Source organism: Panthera onca, chromosome B1, assembly GCF_046562875.1.
Source record: "Panthera onca isolate mPanOnc1 chromosome B1, mPanOnc1 haplotype 2, whole genome shotgun sequence".
In the NCBI taxonomy this organism is placed as follows: Eukaryota; Metazoa; Chordata; class Mammalia; order Carnivora; family Felidae; genus Panthera; species Panthera onca.
Genome location: NC_138342.1, coordinates 32,480,045 through 32,504,181, shown reverse-complemented (window position 1 = coordinate 32,504,181; position 24,137 = coordinate 32,480,045). Strand labels below are relative to the sequence as shown.

At 37.1% G+C, this 24,137-nt stretch overlaps 1 protein-coding gene across 4 annotated transcripts in view; it reads left to right on the top strand.

Moving 5' to 3' along the window:
- TMEM156 (transmembrane protein 156) overlaps positions 1-24,137 on the top strand; it is a 56,442-nt gene that overhangs the window by 7,013 nt on the left and 25,292 nt on the right. For all 4 annotated transcript variants that reach the window (XM_060655253.3, XM_060655251.3, XM_060655252.3 and 1 more), the window contains exons 2-3: positions 19,683-19,952; positions 21,482-21,742. In XM_060655253.3, the coding sequence (XP_060511236.1) occupies positions 19,683-19,952; positions 21,482-21,742 (531 nt within the window). The remainder of the gene's footprint in view (positions 1-19,682; positions 19,953-21,481; positions 21,743-24,137) is intronic.

Below are 24,137 nucleotides of genomic sequence, written 5' to 3'. Positions count from 1 at the left end.
TCATGGTAATGCTGGATTCAGAATGAATTTGGATGTTTTCCTTCCATTTCTATTTTTTGGAATACTTTGAGAAGAATAGATATTAACTCTCCTTTAAAAAATTTTTTTTAATGTTTATTTACTTTTTTGAGAGAGAAAGAGAGAGAGAGAGAGAGAATGAGAGAGAGAGAGAGAGAGAGAGAGAGAAAGAGAGAGGAGGACAGAGAGAGAAAGAGGGAGACACAGAATCTGAAGCAGGCTCCAGCCTCTGAGCTGTCAGCCCAGAGCCTGACACAGGGCTTGAACCCACAGACTGCGAGATCATGACCTGAGCTGAAATTGGATGCTTAACTGACTAAGCCACCCAGGCACCCTTATTAACTCTTCTTTAAATATTTGGTGGACTTTGCTTGTGAAGCCATCTTGTCCTGGTCCAACTTTTTTTTTGTTGTTGGGAGTTTTTTGATTACTGATTCAATTTCTTGGCTATTCACATTTTCTATTTCTTCCTATTTCAGTTTTGGTAGTTTATATGTTTGTATGAATTTATCCATTTCTTCCAGGTTGTCCAATTGGTTGGCTTATAGTTTTTCACAATATTCTTTATAATTGTATTTCTGTGGTATTGGTTGTTATTTCTCCTCTTTCATTTATGACTTTATTTATTTGGGTCATTTCTCTTTTCTTTTTGATAAGTCTGGCTTGAGGTTTATCAATTTTATTAATTTTTCAAAGAATCAGCCCCTGGTTTCACTGATCTGTTCTACTGTTTTTCTAGTTTCTACACCATTTATTTCTGCCTTAATCTTTATTACTTCCTTCCTTCTTCTGGTTTTGGGTTTTGTTTGTTGTTCTTTTTCTAGCTCCTTTAGGTGTAGGGTTAGGTTGTTTATTTGAGGGTGTTGTTGTTGTTGTTGTTGTTGTTGTTGTTGTTTTGCTTTTTGAAGTAGGCCTGTATTGGTATAAACTTTCCTCTTATAACAGGTTTTACTGCATCCCAAAGGTTTTGGATTGCTGTGTTTTCATTTTCATTTGTTTCCATGTATTTAAAAATTTCTTCTTTGATTTCCTGGTTGACCCATGCATTGTTTAGTAGCATGTTATTTAACCTCCATGTATTTGTGGTCTTCCCAGATTTTTTCTTGTGGTTGACCTCTAGTTTCAAAGTGTTATGGTCAGAAAAGATGCATGGTATGATTTCAGTCTTTTTGTATTTGTTGAGGCCTGTTTTGTGGCCCAGTATGTGACCTATTCTGGAGAATGTCCCATGTGCACTTGGAAAGAATGTGTATTCTGCTGCTTTAGGATGAAATGTTCTAAATATATCTGTTAAGTCCATCTGGTCCAATGTGTCATTCAAAGCCATTGTTTCCTTGTTGATTTTATGTTTAAATGATCTGTCCATTGATGTAAGTGGGCTATTAAAGTCCCCTAGCATTATTGTATTATTATTGATTAGTTACTTTATGTTTGTTATCATCTGTTTTATATATTTGGATGCTTACATGTTGGGTGCATAAATATTTACAACTGTTAGATCTTCTTGGTGGATTGTCCCCTTTATTATGATATACTCCCCTTCTTTATCTTTGTTACAGTCTTCGTTTTATTTTTTAAAGTTTATGTATGTATTTTGAGAGAGAGAGAGAGAAAGAGAGAGAGAGAAAGAGAGAGCACGAGCATGAGAGGGGCAGATAGAGAGAGAATTCCAAGCAGGCTATCAGTAGTACACAGCCCAATGCAGGACTCAGTCTCACAAACTGAGAGATCATGACCTGAGCCTATCTCAAGAGTCAGGCACTTAACCAGCTGAGCCACCCAGGCACCCCTCCAGTCTTTGTTTTAATGTGTAGTTTGCCTGATGTAAGTATTGCTACTTTGGCTTTTTTTTTTTTTTTTGACATCCATTTGCATGATAAATGTTTCTCCATCCTCTACTTTCAATCTGCAGGTATCTTCAGGTATCTTAAGTCTAAACTGTGTCTCTTGGAGGCAACATATAGATAGATCTTACTTTTTTAATCCATCCTGACACCCTATGTCTTTTTGTTGGAGCATTTAGTCATTTATATTCAAAGTAATTATTAATAGATATGTACGTATTGCCATTTTATTACTTGTTTTGTTGTTTCTGGAAATTTTCTCTGTCCCTTTCTAGTATTTGTCACTTTTGGTCTTTTCCTCCCAAAGAGTCCCTTTTAATATTTCTTGCAGGACTGGTTTAGTGGTCATGAACTCTTTTGGTTTTTGTTTGTCTGGGAAAATCTTTCTCTCTCCTTCTTTCTGAATAATAGCCTTGCTGGAGAGAGCACTCATGGCTGCAGATTTTTTTCCATTCAGCACTTGAAATATATCATGTCACTCCCTTCTGGCTTGCCAAGTTTTTGCTGAGAAGTTTCCAGTTAGCCTTATGGGTCTTCCCTTGTAAGTTAAGGACTTCTTTTGTCTGGCTGCTTTTAAGAGTCTTTCTTTATCACTATATTTTGCAAATTTAATTATGTCTTGGTGTTGCCCTGCTTTTGTTAATTTTGATGAGAGTTCTCTGTGCCTCCTGGATCTGGATGTCTGTTTCTTTCCCCAGATTAGGGAAGTTTTCAGCTATTTTCTCAAATAAATTTTCTGCTCCCCTTTCTCTCTCTTCTTCTTTTGAGACTCCTGTAATACGAATGTTATTATGGCTGATTGAGTCACTGAATTCCCTAAGTGTATTCTCATGTTCCATAATTCTTTCTCTCTTTTGTTCACCTTCATTATTTTCTATTACTTTGTCTTCTAGGTCATTAATTCATTCCTCTGCTTCCTTCAGCCTGCTCTTCATTGCATCAAGCCTGTTTCTAATCTCTTTTGCTACATTCTTTATCTCTGATTGATTCTTTCTTCACTCTTTTATCTCTGTGGTAAGGATCTCACTAATGTCTTCTATTCTTTTCTCAAGTCCAATGAGTATACTTATGATTGTTGCTTTAAATTCTCCATCAGGCATGTTACTTATATCTGTTTCACTTAGATCTCTGGCTGTGGCCTTACCTTGTTCTTTTATTTGGCATGAATTCCTCCATCTTGGCATTTTGTCTAAGTCTCTGCCTTCTTCTCTGTGTTAGAAAAGGCAGTTATGTTTCCTTCTCCTAAAAGTAGTGGCTTTATGAGGAGGTCATGTAGTGTCAAGGGCCTGGAGCTTCAGGGAGTGTCTTTGGTGTATGCTATGTGTGCCCTGCTATTTTGTTTTAGTTGCTCTATCCTTCAGGTAAGTCATTTGCAGAGGCTTTCTTTGCCTGCTGTGGGCAGTGTTTGGTCCTTGGTCTGAATGTGGCAAGTATTAACTAGGTGTGCTCTGGTCTGCTTGTGAAATGAGACCTGATACCACTTCCATCAGAACTGAGACCATGCAGAAATCTCTGGTCAGATGTGGTGTGGGCAGAGGTTTCTGCTGGTCTTCTAGGGGAGGGGACCCTCCATGCTGGGACTGAGGCAAGCTTGACTGAGAACAGTAGTCTAGTCTGAACTCAGGGGACATGGTGTAAGCAAGTTAGGTAGCCAGTGTCAGTGTTATGCTGCCTCCTGCAAGTGGCTCTGTGTTTATGCTGAGGGGTGGGGAGGGAAATGGTGACAACCAGTTCCTTTGTTACCTGAGAGGCATTTCCACGAAGCTGCCTCTCAGGCATATGCTCTGAGAAGAGCAAATAATCTCCCCGCTGTGTGCCCCAGGCTCTCTTCAGATTATCGTTTCCATGCTGTCTGCCCCTGGGCTGTTTGCCTGCCTTCTCTCCCTGACCCCTCTTGGCTCTATCCCGGCCTAGCCCACTGACCTTTAAAACTCAAAACTTCAAGCCCCACTGGTTGTAAGATCTCAAAAAATACAACCCCTCTCATTTTCCAAGCCAATGGCTATGTGAAATGTTCTCCTTGTGTATTCCCCTCTGTGCTCCTCTCTCTCTCTCTCTCTCTCTCTCTCTCTCTCTCTCTCTCTCTCTCCCCCCCCCCTTCTCCATTACCATGGCTCCCTCCCCTCTGCAGTATCTGTGATCCATTTCTCCCCTAAACCATAGCTCCACACTTTTTACCTTCTTCAATGTGGACTCTTCTCTCCCTTTGGTTGTGGAGTTTGTTCTGTCAGTCTTCAGGTTGATTTCTGGAGTATTAGGATGATTTGATAGTTATCTAGCTGTGTTCACGGGACAAGATGAGCCTAGGATCCTGGTCCTCCAACTCTGCCACCATCTTCCCTCTCTCATTTGACGTTTTTTAGATTTCACTTATAAATGATATCATATAGTAACTGTCTTTCTTGATCTTATTTTACTTAGGATAATGTACTCAAGTCCATCAATTTTGTCACAGATGGCAGGATATTCTCCTTTCTCATAGGTGAACAATACTACATTTGTGTATATATAACACATTTTCTTTATTCATTCACCCATTGATGGGCACTTGAGTTATTCCCATATCTTGGCTATTGTGAATAATACTGTGATAATACTGTATGGGCATGCAGATATCTCTGTGAACTCCTGTTTTCATTTCCTTTGGGTATCTACCCAGAAGAGGAACTGCTGAATGATATGATCTATTTTTAATTTTTTGAGAATCCTCCATATTGTTTTCCATAGTGGACAGACTAATTTATACTCTAGCAGTATATAAGGATTCCTTTTTTACCACACCAAGAAATTTAATTTAAAGTGATTTTGAGATAATGTGGTATTAGATACCAAGCAGAGGTAAACAGCAATCCTTTCTGGAGGAAAACATCTTCAAATCAGATCTCAAATAATTTCCCAAACAAAATTCTAAGTAACATGAGCTATTGTCAAAAATCATAAAACACATGAAGGCTTATGGGCACCTGGCTGGCTCAGTCAGAGGAGCGTGTGACTCTTGATCACAGGGTCATGAATTCAGGCCCCATGTTGGGTGTAGAGATTACTAAAAATAAATAAATAAATTTTAAAAACCCCACATGAACAGACAATAGTCAACAGAGACAAAAATAGCAGAATCAGATCTTTAAAGAATTCAGATATTGGGGTTATGAGATATATCATATAAAGTAAATATTTAGTTTGTTTCAATAAAAAATGGTATCAAATGAGTATGAGTAAAAAACAAGACTATTAAAAATAATCAGGCAGATTTATGAATCACTATATTATATACCTGAAACTGAAATATCATGCAGATTGGAAAAAGAATAACTTGAAAGTCTAATTATGAAATTATAATAAGATGAAGTAGAAACACAAGGAATGGAATAAATGGATCAGACACAACTGAATAATGAATTGGAATATATATCTGAAGAAATTACTGAGAACACAACACAGAGAGCCAGAGAAAGAGCAAATATGAAATAGAGATTAAGAGACATAGAGAACAAAGGGAGAAATCTCTAATGAAGCTATCAAAGGAGAGAAGAGACAGAATGGGGAAACGACTATGTTTGAAGAGATGTGGCTGAGAATTTTACAAAAGTGAAGAAAGACATACATCCTCAGATTCAGGAAACCTAACAAGTCCCTACCAGAATAAATACAAAATTCTCTAGAACATGAAAAAAATAAAATAAAAAATAACCAGAGATAAAGACTGATTTTCTTCAAAGGAAAATTAGGTAGCTCATTTCTTGAAAGCAACCATGAAACTCAGAGGCAGTGGAATAAGCTCTGCAAAGTACTGAGGTAAAATTAATGTCAATCTGGAACTGGTGAGATGTAGATTTTCAGATGAACAAAAACAGAGTTTGTAAACAGCAGATCTTCAGAGAAGGAATTTATAGAGAATTAACTATAGAAGAAAAGATATAATCCTAGAAGGGAGGTCAAACATGCAAGAAATGACAGGGGAAAGACCCTCAATAATTATAACCATGTGGGTTTATCTAAATAAATCTTGAAAATGTTAACTGCATACAACAAAAATAACCACTGATTTGTGTGTCAATGAAAAAACAAGATAGAACTAATATGCTGTACAAAAATAGCATCCCTTTCAGAGGCTGTAGGAGAGAATCTATTTTCTTTTCTTTTCCAGCTTCTGGAAGGTTTCTGCATGCCTTGGTTTGTGTCTTAACTTCCATCTTCAAAGCCACCAATGGCCTGTTGAGTCTTTGTCACGTTGTGCTATTCGGACACACTCTTTTGCCTCTCCCTTCCATATTTCTGATTATATTAGGTCCTTGGATAATCTAGGATAATTCCCCCCAACCCCTTTTTTTTAAGATAAGTGCACCAGCTATCTTCATTCCATCTTCTGCCTTAATTTCTCTTTGGCATGTAATGTAACATATTCACAGGTTCTGGGAATTAAGATGTGGACATTTTTGGCAGGTTATTGTTTCTGTCTATTAAAACTGAATAACAAAAGATAGGCAGACACATTCAGTAATGTTAGGATTGGAAAAGGACACAGTAGAAATTTAAAATGTAATAAGAGATTACTATTAATAACTTTAAGTCAATAGATTTAAAATGTTAAGGACATATTTATAGAAAAATATAACTTAACCAAGCTTACTTAGGAAGAAATGGAAAACTGAAGAGTGGTACCACAATTAAAGAAATTGAACCAATGGGTTAATATTTGCTAAAAGAAACACTAGATTTGGGTAATTTTACATGCATGTTCTGCCAAACTTTCAAGAAATAGGTTGAATAGATAAAAAAAATTTTATAATAAACATTTCCAGAAGATAGAAACAGGGGAGTATTTTCCAATTTATTTTTTAAGGCTAGTATATATCTTGGTACCCAAACTTAACAATGATGGAACAAAAAAGAAAAACTTACAGGCCAATCTCATTTATAAACATTGATTAGGGGGTACCTGAGTGGCTTAGTCGGTTGAGCATCTGACTTTTGATTTTGACTCAGGTCATGATCCCAGGGTCCTGGGATTGAGACTCAGTCAGGCTCTGTGCTGAGCATGGAGCCTGCTTAAGATTCTCTGTCTGTCTGTCTGTCTCTCTCCCTCTGCCCTGTCCCCCATTTGCACTCTCTGTCCTAAAAAAAATATTTTTAAATAAAACATTAAGAATCTAATTGGATAGGGGCACCTAGCTGGCTCAGTCAGTAGAGTATGCAACTCTTGATCTTGGGGTTGTGAGTTCAAGCCCCATATTGGGAGATTACTCAAATTAAATCTTAAAAAAAAGAATCTAGAGGGGAAGATGGCCGCATAGAAGGGTGCTGGGCTCACCTCGTCCTGCTGATCACTTAGATTCCACTCACATCTGCCTAAATAACCCAGAAAACCACCAGAAGACTAGCAGAATGGACTCTCCAGAGCCAAGTGTATACAAGAGGCCCGTGGAAGAGGGTAGGAACGGCAGAGAGGCAGTGCATACTACACGGACTGGTGGGAGGGAGCCGGGGCAGTGGAGGGGCAGCCTGCCCGGCAAGGCAGAGCCCCCGAGTCTGGCTTGCAAAAGTGGAGGGGCTGGAGTCCGTGAGTTCTGACAGCCAGAGGGACTTAACATCTGGAATGTTAAAAGTCAACAGCTCTGCTCTCGGAGAGCGGGGAGGGCGAGAGGAATCCAGGAGGGAGAGTTGTTGAGCCTGGGAAGACAGAGCTCAGCTTGGCAGGGGGACAAAGGTGCTTTCAAGTGCCATCTCCCTCTCCCGTCCCCCAGCCTAAATCCCAAAGGGAACCAGTTCCTTTCACTGAACTTGCTTGCACCACGCAAACACCCAACGCTGTGCTTCTGTGAATCCATCCCTCCGATGGGTCTGCTTCCCTCCGGGTGACACAGGGCTCCTCCCACAGGGGACCACCAATTGAAAGCGAGCTGAGCCTACCCCTCCTGCCCCTGTGCACCTTGCAGATCCACCCCGGTTAATACGCCAGATCCCATCAAAGCAGCACCACAAGCCTGGCAGTGTGGAAGTAGCCCGGACAGGGGCCACACCACTCCACAGTGAGTCCTGCCCCTGGGAGAGGGGAAGATAAGGTACACACCAGTCTGACTGTGGCCCCAGCAGTGGGCTGGGGACAGACATTGGGTCTGACTGCGGCCCGTCCACCAACACAAGTTACTCCAGACAGCACAGGAGAAGTGCCCTGCAGTTCAGCCCCACTCCAGGGACTATCCAAAATGATGAAACAGAAGAACTCTCCTCAAAAGAAACTCCAGGAAGTAGCGACAGCTAATGAATTGATCAAAACCGACTTAAGCAATATAACAGAACAAGAATTTAGAATAATACTCATAAAATTAACCACTGGGCTTGAAAAAAAGTATAGAGGACAGCAGAGAATCTATTGCTACAGAGATCAAGGGACTAATAAATAGTCATGAGGAGCTAAAAAGTGCTATAAATGAGATGCAAAATAAAATGGAGGTGACCACAGCTCGGATTGAAAAGGCATAGGAGACGATAGGTGAATTAGAAGATAAAATTATGGAAAAAGAGGAAGCTGAAAAAAAGAGAGATAAAAAATCCAGGAGTATGAGGGGAGAATTAGAGAACTAAGTGATGCAATCAAATGGAACAATATCTGTATAATAGGAAGTCCAGAAGAGGAAGAGAGAGAGAAAGGGGCTGAAGGTGTACTTGAACAAATCATAGCTGAGAACTTCCCTGATCTGGGGAAGGAAACAGGCATTGAAATCCAAGAAGCACAGAGAACTCCCTTCAGATGTAACTTGAATCAATCTTCTGCACGACATATCTTCTGAAACTGGCAAAATACAAGGATAAAGAGAAAATTCCAAAAGAAGCTAGGGATAAACACGCTCTTACTTATAAAGGGAGACCCATAAGACTAGTGGCAGACCTATCTACTGAAACTTGGCAGGACGGAAAGGAATGGCAGGAAATCTTAAATGTGATGAACAGAAAAAAATATGCAGCCAAGAATCCTTTATCCAGCAAGCCTGTCATTCAGAATAGAAGGAGAGATAAAGGTTTTCCCAAACAAACAAAAACTGAAGGAATTAATCACCATTAAACCAGCCCTACAAGCGCTCCTAAGGGGGATTCTGTGAGTGAAATGTTGCAAGGACCACAAAGTACCAGAGACATCACTACAAGCATGAAACCTACAGACATCACAATGACTGTAAACCCATATCTTTCTATAATAACACTGAATGTAAATGGACTAAATGCTCCAACCAAAAGACATAGGGTATCAGAATGGATAAATAAACAAGACCCATCTATTTGCTGTCTACAAGAGACTCATTTGAGACCTGAGGACACCTTCAGATTGAAAGTGAGGAGGTAGAGAACTATCTATCAGGCTACTGGAAGTCAAAAGAAAGCTGGAGTAGCCATACTAATATCAGAAAAACTAGACTTTAAATTAAGGGCTGTAACAAGAGATGAAGAAGGGCATTATATAATAATTACAGGGTCTATCCATCAGGAAGAGCTAACAATTATAAATGTCTATGCACCGAATATGGGAGCCCCCAAATACATAAGCAACCTTATTGATAAGAATGTGGTAATTTCAGGGGACTTAAATACTCCACTTATAGCAATGGAAAGATCATCTAGACACAGTATCAATAAAGAAACAAGAGCCCTGAATGATACATTGGATCAGATGGACTTGACAGATATATTTAGAACTTTGCATCCCAAAACAACAGAATATGCTTTCTTCTCGAGTGCACATGGAACATTCTCCAAGATAGATCACACACTGGGTCACAAAACAGCCCTTCATAAGTATGAAAGAATTGAGATCATACCATGCACACTTTCAGACCACAATGCTTTAAACTTGAAATCAACCACAGGAAAAAGTCTGGAAAACCTCCAAAAGCATGGAGGTTAAAGAACACCCTACTAAAGAATGAATGGGTCAACCAGGCAATTAGAGAAGAAATTTAAAAATATATGGAAACAAATGAAAATGAAAATACAACAATCCAAACACTTTGGGATGCAGCAAAGGCAGTCCTGAGAGGAAAATACATTGCAATCCAGGCCTATCTCAAAAAACAAGAAAAATCCCAAATACAAAATCTAATAGCACACCTAAAGGAAATAGAAGCAGAACAGCAAAGACACCCCAAACCCAGCAGATAAAGAGAAATAATAAAGATCAGAGCAGAAAAAAACAATATAGAATCTAAAAAACCTGTAGAGCAGATCAATGAAACCAAGAGTTGGTTTTTTGAAAAAATAAACAAAATTGATAAACCTCTAGCCAGGCTTCTCAAAAAGAAAAGGGAGATGACCCAAATAGATAAAATCATGAATGAAAATGGAATTATTACAACCAATCCCTCAGAAATATAAGCAATTATCAGGGAATACTATGAAAAATTATATGCCAACAAACTGGACAACCTAGAAGAAATGGACAAATTCCTACGCACCCACACACTTCAAAAACTCAAACAGGAAGAAATAGAAAACTTGAACAGACCCATAACCAGCAAAGAAATTGAATCAGTTATCAAAAATCTCCCAACAATAAGAGTCCAGGACCAGATGGCTTCCCTGGGGAATTCTACCAGACATTTAAAGCAGAGATAATACCTATCCTTCTCAAGCTGTTCCAAAAAATAGAAAGGGAAGGAAAACTTCCAGACTCATTCTATGAAGCCAGCATTACTTTGATTCCTAAACCAGACAGAGACCCAGCAAAAAAACAGAACTACAGGCCAATATCCCTGATGAATATGGATGCAAAAATTCTCAATAAGATACTAGCAAATCGAATTCAACAGCATATAAAAAGAAGTATTCACCATGATCAAGTCGGATTCATTCCTGGGATGCAGGGCTGGTTCAACATTCGCAAATCAATCAATGTGATACATCACATTAATAAAAGAAAATGTAAGAACCACATGATCCTGTCAATCGATGTGGAAAAAGCATTTGACAAAATTCAGCATCCTTTCTTAATAAAAACCCTCGAGAAAGTCGGGATAGAAGGAACATACTTAAACATCATAAAAGCCATTTATGAAAAGCCCACAGCTAGTATCATCCTCAATGGAGAAAAACTGAGAGCTTTCCCCCTGAGATCAGGAACACGACAGGGATGTCCACTCTCACTGCTGTTGTTTAACATAGTGTTGGAAGTGCTAGCATCAGCAATCAGACAACAAAAGGAAATCAAAGGCATCAAAATTGGCAAAGATGAAGTCAAGCTTTCACTTTTTGCAGATGACATGATATTATACATGGAAAACCCGAAAGACTCCACCAAAAGTCTGCTAGAATTGATACATGAATTCAGCAAAGTTGCAGGATACAAAATCAATGTACAGAAATCAGTTGCATTCCTTTACACTAATGAAGCAACAGAAAGACAAATAAAGAAACTGATCCCATTCACAATTGCACCAAGAAGGATAAAATACCTAGGAATCAACCTAACCAAAGATGTAAAAGATCTGTATGCTGAAAACTATAGAAAGTTATGAAGGAAATTGAAGAAGATAAAAAGAAATGGAAAAACATTCCATGCTCATGGATTGGAAGAATAAATATTGTTAAAATGTCAATACTACCCAAAGCTATCTACACATTCAATGCAATCCCCATCAAAATTGCACCAGCATTCTTCTCGAAGCTAGAATAAACAATCCTAAAATTTGTATGGAACCACAAAAGGCCCCGAATAGCCAAAGTAATTTTGAAGAAGAAGACCAAAGTGGAGGCATCACAATCCCAGACTTTAGCCTCTGCTACAAAGCTGTAATCATCAAGACAGCATGGTATTGGCATAAAAACAGACACATAGACCAATGGAATAGAATAGAAACCCCGGAATTAGACCCACAAGAGTATGGCCAACTAATCTTTGACAAAGCAGGAAAGAATATCCAATGGAAAAAATACAGTCTCTTTAACAAATGGTGCTGGGAGAACTGGACAACAACATGCAGAAGAACGAAACTAGACCGCTTTCTTACACCATTCACAAAAATAAACTCAAAATGGATAAAGGAACTGAATGTGAGACAAGAAACCATCAAAACCCTAGAGGAGAAAGCAGGAAAAAACCTCTCTGACTTCAGCCGCAGCAATTTCTTACTTGACACATCCCCACAGGCAAGGGAATTAAAAGCAAAAAGGAACTATTGGGACCTCATGAAGATAGAAAGCGTCTGCACTGCAAAGGAACCAATCAACAAAACTAAAAGGCAACCAACAGAATGGGAAAAGATATTTGCAAATGACATATCAGACAAAGGGCTAGTATCCAAAATCTATAAAGAGCTCGCCAAACTCCATACCCAAAAAACAAATAACCCAGTGAAGAAATGGGCAGAAAACATGAATAAACACTTCTCTAAAGAAGACATCTGGATGGCCAACAGGCACATGAAAAGATGCTCAACGTCACTCCTCATCTGGGAAATACAAATCAAAACCACACTCAGATACCACCTCACGCCAGTCAGTGGCCGAAATGAACAAATCAGGAGACTATAGATGCTGGTGAGGATGTGGAGAAACGGGAAGCCTCTTGCACTGTTGGTGGGAATGCAAACTGGTGCAGCCACTCTGGAAAACGGTGTGGAGGTTCCTCAAAAAATTAAAAATAGATCTACCCTATGACCCAGCAATAGAACTGCTAGGAATTTACCCAAGGGATACAGGAGTGCTGATGCATAGGGGCAATTGTACCCCAATGTTTATAGCAGCACTTTCAACAATAGCCAAATTATGGAAAGAGCCTAAATGTCTATCAACTGATGAATGGATAAAGAAATTGTGGTTTATATACACAATGGAATACTACTTGGCAATGAGAAAGAATGAAATATGGCCTTTGTAGCAATGTGGATGGAACTGGAGAGTGTTATGTTAAGTGAAATAAGTCATACAGAGAAAGACAGATACCATATGTTTTCACTCTTATGTGGATCCTGAGAAACTTAACAGAAGACCATGGGGGAGGGGAAGGGAAAAAAAAAGGTTAGAGAGGGAGGGAGTCAAAACATAAGAGACTCTTAAAAACTGAGAACAAACTGAGGGTTGATGGGGGGTGGGAAGGAGGGGAGGGTGGGTGATGGGGATTGAGGAGGGCACCTGTAGGGATGAGCACTGGGTGTTGTATGGAAACCAATTTGACAATAAATTTCATATTAAAAAAGTAAAAAAAATTAATAAAAAATTAAAAAAAGAATCTAATTGGATAAAAATGATCAAACATGTTTAAAGGTGTGTAAAAATCAAAACCACACTCAGATACCACCTCACGCCAGTCAGAGTGGCCAAAATGAAGAAATCAGGAGACTATAGATGCTGGAGAGGATGTGGAGAAACAGGAACCCTCTTGCACTGTTGGTGGGAATGCAAATTGGTGCAGCCGCTCTGGAAAGCAGTGTGGAGGTTCCTCAGAAAATTAAAAATAGACCTACCCTATGACCCAGCAATAGCACTGCTAGGAATTTATCCAAGGGATACAGGAGTACTGATGCATAGGGGCACCTGTACCCCAATGTTTATAGCGGCACTCTCAACAATAGCCAAATTATGGAAAGAGCCTAAATGTCCATCAACTGATGAATGGATAAAGAAATTGTGGTTTATATACACAATGGAATACTACGTGGCAATGAGAAAAAATGAAATATGGCCTTTTGTAGCAACATGGATGGAACTGGAGAGTGTGATGCTAAGTGAAATAAGCCATACAGAGAAAGACAGATACCATATGGTTTCACTCTTATGTGGATCCTGAGAAACATAACAGAAACCCATGGGGGAGGGGAAGGAAAAAAAAAAAAAAAAAAGAGGTTAGAGTGGGAGAGAGCCAAAGCATTAGAAACTGTTAAAAACTGAGAACAAACTGAGGGTTGATGGGGGGTGGGAGGGAGGGCAGGGTGGGTGATGGGTATTGAGGAGGGCACCTTTTGGGATGAGCACTGGGTGTTGTATGGAAACCAATTTGACAGTAAATTTCATATATTAAAAAATAAAATAAAAAAAAAAAAAAAAAAAAAAAAAAAAAAAAAAAAAAAAAATAAAGGTGTGTAAAATTATCCAATTAGATTTATACCTGGAATACAAGATGAGTTAGCATTAGCAAACCTAATAATGTAACTCACTGTATTAACAGATTAAAGAAGAAAGAACACACAATCATCTCAAAGTTCTTGAATGAGCATTGAATTATATTCAACAGCCCTTGTAACGAAAAACCATTAGCAAACTAGGAATAGAAGAGAGCTTCCTTAAACTGATCTCCAAAAATGATTATATGAAATATTATTCTCAGTGATGAAATGTAAGTATTCTTTAAGATCAAGAACAAGCAAAGATGCCCTCTCTCAACATGTCTATTCTTCATGGTACTAGGGGTCCTGGTAGTGCAATAAGTAAGAGAAATAAAAGTTATGAGGATTGGAAATCAATAAATAAGATTGTTTTTATTTGTAGTTGGTAAGCATATCTGCATAGAAAGTCCAAAAGATTTATACAAAATAAAAGTTAATAAGGAAATTTATAAGTGGCAAAAAATAAAATTGATGTTCAAAAGTCAATTGTATTTCCATATGCCACTAACGAACCTAAAACACACCCTTAAACGATACTGTTGGCCCTAACAACAAAAAGTAAGGAACCCAGGAGGAAATCTAACAAAAGGTATATGGGGTATAATGTAGAGAGATCATTGAAAGATATGAAAGAAAGCCCAGATAAATAGAGAAAGGAAGGAAGAAAAAAGCGACAGGAGGAACTCAATATCTTATCTCTCTTTTCCAATGGATTTCAGGGTTCAAGTCAGAATCACAGCTAGGTCCCTCACTGATCTTAACAAGCTGATTCTAAGATTTATTATAAAGAGCAAAGGGCCAAGAATAGCTAAGACACTTTTAAAAGAAATGAACAAGGTGAGTGGACTTTTCCTATCAGATATAAAAGCTTTTTTATGAAGCAAAAGTAATTAAGTCAGTGTAATTTGCCAAGACAGAAAAATGGATTAATGGAACAAAATTGAGATCCCAGAAACACACTCATATATCCATGGGTACTTGATATATGTCAGAGGTGTCTTTATGGGTAGCGAGGAAAAGATAGTCTACCCAATAAATGCTAATGAAATTGATTATCACATATGGAAAAAATTAACGTGGCTTCCTACTTCACACTGTACCCAATTCCAGATAGATTAAGAACAAAAATGTAAAAGCAAAACTTTAAAACTTTTAGAAGTTCATTTAACTTTAAGGGAAAAGGATTTCTTAAGGCACAAAGCACAAATTATAAAGAAATGATCGATAGATTTGCTGCATTCAAATTTAGAGCTTCTTTTATCTAAAAGATCATAAAGAAAATGAATTGATAAGGCATAATCTGTGAGAAGTTATCTTGATAAAATATTTAAAGACCTTCTTAAAATTTTATATAGAAATTTTAAAGAACTCCCAAACAGTAATAAGAAAAAGAAAAACAACCTAACAGAAAAAATATGTCAAAATAGAAAAAACAAGAAAATACACTTTGAAACATAGTGAGATTCTAGTTAATACTCACTGAATTGGCAAAACTTGAAAGGCCTTGGCCAATATGTATTGTCAGTGGGAACCTTTATACATCACACAAAAGAATATAAATTGGTACAATCACTTCATATAACAATTTGGCATTTTCTAGGAAAATCAAAGATACACATACTGAAAACCCAGCAATTTTACTCAGTATGTATACTAGAGAAACTTCTGTATTTTTATACTGGCAGATATGTTCATTAACGCTCATAATAGCATTATTCAAACATAAAATTCACTGAGATAAGACTTACATATAATAAAATGCTCTAATTGTAAGTGTATAGTTCGAGGTTTCACAAATGTTCACACCAATGTAACTACCACCACAATCAAGATACAACACTTTCTAAAACCCCACAAAGGTCCCTCTTTCTCCTCTGTAGAGAAACCCTTCTCCCACTGTCAATATATTTTTCCATTTCCTAAGATTTCACATAAATGGAATAATAAACTATGTAATCATTTGTATCAGGCTTCTTTCCCTTGGCATAATGTATTTGAGTTTCATTGTGTACAGGTTTTGTTTGGATCAGTATTTTCTTGCTTTTTGTTGCTGAATAGTATAGTCCATTATAAAGGTATGCCAGGAATTGCTTATATATTCACTAGTTGTTGGGCTTTTGGATTGTTTCCAGTTCATGGCTATTACAAATAAAAAAGCTGCCATGAAAATTCATGTATAGGTATTTTTATTTCTCTTGTGTAAATTTCTAGGAGTAGAATTATTGGGTCATATACGAAGTATATATTTAACATATAAAAGATGGAAATCTGTTTTCCAGAGTGGTTGCACTATTTTATGTTCCCACTGGCAATGTATGAGGGCTATAGTTCATAGCAGCATTACTCATAACAATAAAAATAGAAAGAATCCAAATGTTTACTGTCAGAAGAATAAACAACTTGTGGTATAGTCATTCAAAACAATACTACAGACAATTAAATTAACTATAGCTATATGCAGCGACATGACTAAAACATATTAAACAAAAAAGGTAAGTCATAGATGAATACATATAGTATATTCCATATATATTTGTGTATACACACACACACACACACACACACACACACACACACACACAAACACGTTTCCAAAATATGTTAAATGAAACACTGTTATTTAGGAATATGTACATCTTGGAAAGACTCTAAGATAAAGCAAAGGAGTGATAAACACAAAATTCATGATTGTGGTTAACCTCTTGGAAAGGAATATGTAGGGATGAGAAGGGATAGGGTGCTTCAAAGATATTGGTAATATTAATTTCCTTAATCTGCATGATAGATACATGGGTGTTTGTTTATTTTTATCATTCTTCAACTGACACGACACATTTTACATATGCTTATATATGATAAAGCTTTATCATAAAAATTAAAAAAGAAAATAAAGGTAGTTGATGTTTTTATAGCCTTACTCTCTGGCTTTCTTAAAAAAAAAGTTTGACTTGGGCATTTGTCCTATAGTGTAATGTATTTTTTTTTTTAAGTTTATGTATTCATTTTGAGAGGGGGGAGACAGAGACAGAGAGAGCAAGCATGAGTGGGGTAGGGGCAGAGAGGGAGGGAGAGAGAATTCCAAGCAGACTCTGTGCTGACACAGCGCAGAGCCTGATGCAGGGTTTGAACCCATGAACTGTGAGATCACGACCTGAACTGAAGTCAAGAGCCAGAGGCTCAACCAACTGAGCCACCCAGGTGCCCCTGTAATGTTTTTTCCTAATTCTACTTAATATTCTATATACTTATGCTGCGAGATTGCAGTCATAGTACTGGAGTAATTCTGGAATGCATTTCTATCTCTGGGAGTGAGAATTTAGATGTCTGACTGCCAGCGATATTAATGGCAGTAGTTAAATTCATATATCCTTGTTTACGGAGATGAGAAAATAGGCCACCTGATAACAAAAATGATTGAGTACAATTTAATATTTCTTAAAATTATACCAGGGAAGGATATATCCTCTATTTATTTCCTTTCCAGTTGAATTATTTAAAACTAAGGTTTAAAAACCATCATAATTACCTCATAGTCATATATAAAGGATATAGCATTAATTCTAGAAAGCCTAGCTGGTCACTTATTGGATAAGATGATTGTAATATTGACAGCAAAAATTTCTCTATCTAGATTGAGATTTGTGTTCATAGGAACACAAATTCAAGAAATGGAAAATTTTATAAGATGAAAAATGCAAGTAAGTAAAATGGAAAGATGGCAAGAGATGTTTTTGTGTCTTTTAATAGTATAAAAAAACTATAGGTTATAGTGTTCCATCAGATAGTACATTTCTTTCTCCTTCCTGGGACATTATTATTGAAGAAAATAGTTTTAAAAATTAGTTACAATTCAATCATAACATTGTTTATAAATATATTAACAAATATGTTAACAAAATTGTGGATTTGAGTAAAATATCATCTCCCCCCCCCAAAAAAACCCCTTTATAGCAATGCAAGTATGAAATGTGTTTATAGCTAGAAATCACATGTGAATCATTATAGAAACAATTTCAAATGTAGAGGACTGAAAACAAGCCTCTAATTTTATTAAATAATAAAAATATAATCATCAGTAATGAGACATGTATGGAATTATTATTAAAATACAAATTCCACAAATAAAAAATTCTTTAATACCAATCGATAGCCTGGTTTTCTTTTAATATTGAGCCAAGATGTATGACTAGTAGTAATCACTGTAAGAATTGAAGTAATTCTTTCATCATACTCCACATTATTTGAAAAATTAAAACATTTATTTTGCCCTATGTGATTATATGAGAAATGGTAAGGAAAGTCACATCAAGGGACAATTGAGTTATTTTTTCCTACTAGCAAATGACTGTCACACTAGGAATACCTGAGAGAGAGAGGTTACCTATTCCTTACATGATCATTACTGCTAAATAGGGATTCTCAGTTTTTATATAGTGAGTTTTAATTACTTATGCGAATTATTTCACAGATAATTCTACCTTAAATGAAAGTTGAATTTTTAATTTTCACTTTGGAATATAGGTTTGAATTTTAAATAATATACATCTGTACAAATTTCAAAAGTGTTTTCATATGTACTATACCACTTGATGCTACTATAACCTGATGAGGTTAGCAGGATCTAGAGGTCTTATCTCTATTTTGCTGATAACAAAACAAGACTTACAGAGATTAAGTAAATTGTCCAAGTATCTTGCCTAATGACAGATATAGCTCTAGAGTCCTTGTCTTATTTTGAATACAATGTTCTTTCTTTTATACCATCATTTCCATATCTAATGTTTGTCTTCAGGCAAAAATAAAAATTAGGATGTCACTCTGTTAAATGTCATCTTTGGAGGTTCAGATAGGTTGAATAATGGCTACCCAAAGATATCACGTGCTAATGCCTGGAACTTGTGTTAACTCATAAGGAAAAAAGGTCTCTACAGATATGGTTAATTTCAGGATCTTGAGATGGGGAGATTATCCTGTATTACCCAGGTGGAACCTAAATTCAATCACAATTGTCCAATATAACATGTTATAAGAGAGGCAGAGGGAGATGACACAGACAGAAGAGTAGAAGACAGGACAGAGGAGAAAGCAATATGACCAGAAACACGGAGACTGGAGTGATGTGGCCACAAGCTAAGGAATGCCAATGGCCACCAAAAATTGGAAGAGGGTGGCCAGAAACAGATTCTTCCTCAGAGCCTTCAAAGGGACAGTGGTCCTGCAGACACCCAGATTTCAGACCAATAAAACGGATGTTTGAACTTCTGGTTTCTAGAGTTGCAAGAGAATAATTTCTCTTGTTTTAAACTACCGAGGTTGTAGTAATTTGTTACAGCAGCCCTTAGAAACTAATACAGACTTACTGTTCAAGATTTTCATTCCCTGTTCAATTCTGTGCAATTGACTTAAACCTCTATTTTGGGACAGATGGATTTGGAGGAACCCAAGGTTTGTTCATTAAAACTTTCCCAGAAGAGAGACGGTTAAATGTTAAGGTTTCCAAGAATTTCTCAATTTCTCTTCCCTGAAAATTAATAGGGAATGTTGACAAATTTTTAAAGGAAATATTTAAATGAAATAGATGTTGTTAATTCATGTAAAAACATTCTTGTCACTGACAAGCTGAAATATACTGTGTCTGCCTAAGAAAAACCAGGCACTTGTTATGTATTTACTTGAATGACAAAAACTCAGGATTTCATAGTAAACACATTTTTTTTTTCTTTTATAGGAAATATATTGGAGCTATCATGTCTGGAAGTGTGTTTACAACCTAATTTCAACTATTCACTCCCCTCTTTAAATTTTTCTTTTGTGACTTTTCTGAAACCAATAAGAGAAACTCAGACTATTATGGGAATCTTTCTAAATCACTCCAACTTTCAAAACTTCACCAGAATTTGCCAAGGCATCACGAATGAATTTAAAATGTGCTCCTCATGTTTGGCTTGTGAGTCCACAAAGCTCATGGATTTTATTTCTCAGGAACAAACATCAAAAGGTAAAAGTAAAGAGAAAGTGATAATAAAATTTGTCAAGGATAAACCACCTTATTCTGTTAAAAAAGTAATACACCATTCCATTTTAAATCCAGTGGTATTGGAACAATCAGCAGTGTGGCTCTTGATGAGTGGCTTGCAGGACTTTGGGACATTACTCGTTCTTGGTTTACTTTACCAAACCAAAATATCTGTTCTTAAAATACATCAAAATGCCACCATAATTTATGTAATTTGATGGTTAAAAGATTATTTAGCATGCTTTCTTCAAAGGTATCGAAGTTTTAAAAATTAAAAAAAAGTCTAAGTAAACCTATAGGTTCTCACAGTAGAATCAAACTTTGATTCCTTAAGGAGTCATTGAATCCTTGATACATTTGTACCTAGTCCTACCTAACATTTATCCACTGAATATGAATTGTCTTTTCACTTGCCTAACTATCCAGTGAGCCTCCTGATGCTGGAGACTTTGTCTTTGTTCACTATATTTCTAGATCTTAGCAGAATGCCTAACACTAGATGCTTAATAAATATTTGTTTAAAGGATGAAAAAATAAAAGAATAACTGTATTATGTGTAATGTTTAACTGAATCTCACATCTCTTTTGAGAATGAATATATATTATTTAATTAAATCAAATCAACTTGTATCATTGAGAAATTAAATAATTCACTTGTAGTCATAAAATACACTAGTGGCCTCAGGCCCAAGCATCAGATTTATTATTTATACCTATTCAGTGACACTGCTGCCTGTATCTCTCCATATTGGCATTTCTTCTATTCTTTCAGAATGGGAATGAGATTTCTTGGTATTGACTTTAGATGAAGTATAAAAGAGGTATCTTTTTCTGGGTTCTTATTCAAGTAGTGCTGCTACTATTGCAGGATTCTAGGTCAAATTCACCAGAAAGCAAGTTGGGAAAACACCCAACTTTATGGTGATAGAGAACTAAGAAGTGTTTTAAGGGTTGGTAACTCATAGATGCTACTTCTCTGCCTCCTTGAAATGTCAAACAGTGCATTGATAAATTATTCCAGTTGCTATGGTTGTGGAACATTTTACCTCAAAACCCAGTGGTTTAGAACAACAGCAATCAATTTATTATTTTTCTTTCTTTCTTTCCTTGCATTATTTCTGTCCTTTCCCTTTCTTTCTTCACCCCCCCCCCCCCATTCTTCTTCTTCTCCTCCTTCTCCTCCTCCTTCTTCTCCTTCTTCTCTGGCTGACCAGGGATTCAAAATGGGCATAACTAGGCATTTCGCGCTTGGAGCATTATAATCTGTCCCACAAATCATCAGGGAAATGTTTGTATTTTCCTTGAGATGCCTCAATTCTATTTCAACCCAAATGTCACTTGGTTTTCACAATCTTAAAATATGTAAGCACTTTAATCATTATTTTTAGTGCAGGGAGCTTCTCATTTCTACTTTGTTTGTAGAGGAAGTAAGGGATTTAGTTTTGAGTAGTGTGTGCTTTCTTACTACATATTACTATGTTGCAAATAACATCTTCCTAATCTCTTCCTAGTTCTTACCATGAAAGGATCAACGGAAATGAAGGCAAATGACTTTCATTCACCTTGTCGACATTTTAACTTCACTGTAGCTCCTATAGTTGACCACTTGGAAGAACATAACATTACATGTAATCTTAAAACCCGCACCAGAACGTCAGCAATTGCGGAAGAAGGTCCAAAGGAGGAAAAGTCTATGAACCATACTTGTAGGATTATGGAATACCTGAATAATTGTACACACATTTCTCTGCACCTAGAAAAGGATGTCAAAAGTATGTATTTAAGGAAGTTAGAGGGAAAGAGAATTGGATACAAACTTAAATAAAGGCTAACACATTAACTGCACTAAAAGTTAAATAGTTGAATTTTGTTGATGAAATAGTATGACTGGAAAGAATGTTAGCCCTTTTATCTGTTTATTTTTTACTTTTCATGGGGTCTAGCAGTACCCAGAGGCTGAGGAGGCATCTGTGGGTTGTGATTTGAGGGGCACTAGAAAGACCTCAGAGTAACTTTGGACATGCCTATTAGCTGTGCTTGATGTAACACCACCACACCTAGGTATTAAAGGGTGAAATTTATTTTTAAAGGTAAACATTCATGTACATTGTGATGGCCTGTGAAAACCTTATTTTGAATTGACTTAACATGTTTTCTCCTCAAGTTGAGAATGAGGACTGGATAAAATCGGATTTTTCATGCAAAGCATGGAGAGAAGCAGGGTGCAGGTTAGGTACTCTGGGTCACTGGATGGCTCTGAGGGAAAGGTAGGAGTCCAAAAGATAAAACTTACACATATCTTACTTCCCTTTTAAGCTTATTAGCTTCCTAGGTACCCTATTCTGAATTGCCAGAATTTATCCTTTCTGCTAATCAGTGTGCCCCACTTCACCCATAAAATCTACTTTTGAGAACATTTTATGATATAACCATTTAATAAGTGCCTACTGTTTGCCAAGCAATGTGCTAACATTGGGAAACAAAAATAGATGAATGTAAAGTGGTCAAGCAAGTAAATTCAGTGTGACAGGTGCTATGGTAGAGTAAGTTGCTGTGCTTTTTGATATTTCAGATATATGGAAGCCTTTCATATTGCCTTAGAATGCTTTAAAAGCTTTAATTTTTCAGATATAATTATTTAGAAAATATTATATATATCTTAAAGCAAACACAACTATATAATACATATGCATTTTTAAAGTAAAATATGAGGCTTCAAAGGAATTTCTCTTGTGAGTTAGTCTGCAGGGCCCTACAGCCTCTGCAGTTAGTGGGTATTTCAAGATGTGTGTATAGGGTAAGAGAGAAGATCTGAACAGAGGGGTCAGTTCCCTTGGGTTCAGGAGTGAGATTGGAAGGTAGGCTTTAGAAGGACTGCATAACAATGATGCAATCCGAAAGATAAAGAGGTTTGCATTATAAATATTAAACACTTATATTTCTTTCAATGTATCCATCTAATTGCTTTTTATGTTTTCTAAAACATAAAGGAAAAATAAGCACTTCCATAAGTATGATTTTAAGACAATTTTTTGTGTTAATGAAAAAAATCGATAAATGCTAGTCAAAGTGTCAAAGTGAAATCATAGTTGACAACTTTTTTGTGTCCATAACTCAGCAAGATAACAGCGGTATACAAGTATGTAGTATTGTATTCTGGAAAAAGTATATCCGTTTGTCATGCGTAGAAGATTTAAAATGCATTCATATTTTACTCTGCTGTGCAGAGACTAATTTGATCTCCCTTAAAAGCCCTATCTACCAGGGGGTGAAACTAAATTTAGTCCAATCTGGTAAATTTGTCTCTTCAGACTTTTTTCAGATTCCTCTCTGTTCCCCCTTGATCCTTTCCAAGATGACTGCAGGGATGGGGGGTAGGTGGGCAGCATGGGATGTGGGGAGACACATTCTTCTGCATTTGCAGTGGAGCTTTGGTGGGTGTACAGGCAGGCTTGGCCCCAACTGTGGACATTCTGCTATTGTTATACAAAGTTGGTGAATGCGTGGTTCTTTTTTCATAGCTTGATTGGTGCCTAGTGACACCTTGGCCATTGGGCCCAACGTGGCTCTTGCTGGCACTGTAAGTCTTCCATTCCGGTTACCTGCATACTTTTACTTTGCTGAGCAAGGACTGCAAGTTTGCAGCTGAAGGGCTTGGGGTGATTTGGGGGGGGGGGGCAGTTGCTGAGGGCTGTTGTTCCAGTCAACTTTTATCTTTTCTCCATTCAGTCTCTTCTCTAAATAAATGTTGGATGACAATATAATGTACATCTGCCCATGGGGGTGGCCCCTGTGAAAGGGGTACCCATATCATGAACCTGAACCCCACAAGGGCAAACATCCAAGGGTATAAACAAGTTATATATCCTGCTAACTTGAGTAAGTACTGTGTTTTGTGTGCAAAGAGGAGGGTCCACAGGGTGGCTTGGGAAGTCAGTAGACAGCTATGTCTTGGACATGATGAGGTCACCTTCTGCTATGTCACCGATTCCCAGGTCGGTTGGCCAGTGTCTTTATGGCACCAAAGGAGATGGTGCTAAACTGTTGCTGGCTGGGGACTATCCTTCCCATGAGCCTCATTGTCATTTAAATGAACAAGCTTTTTTCTGTAGGCTAGGGTAACTATCTAATTAATATGTGCACCTGATCTGATCATTGCAGTGAAAG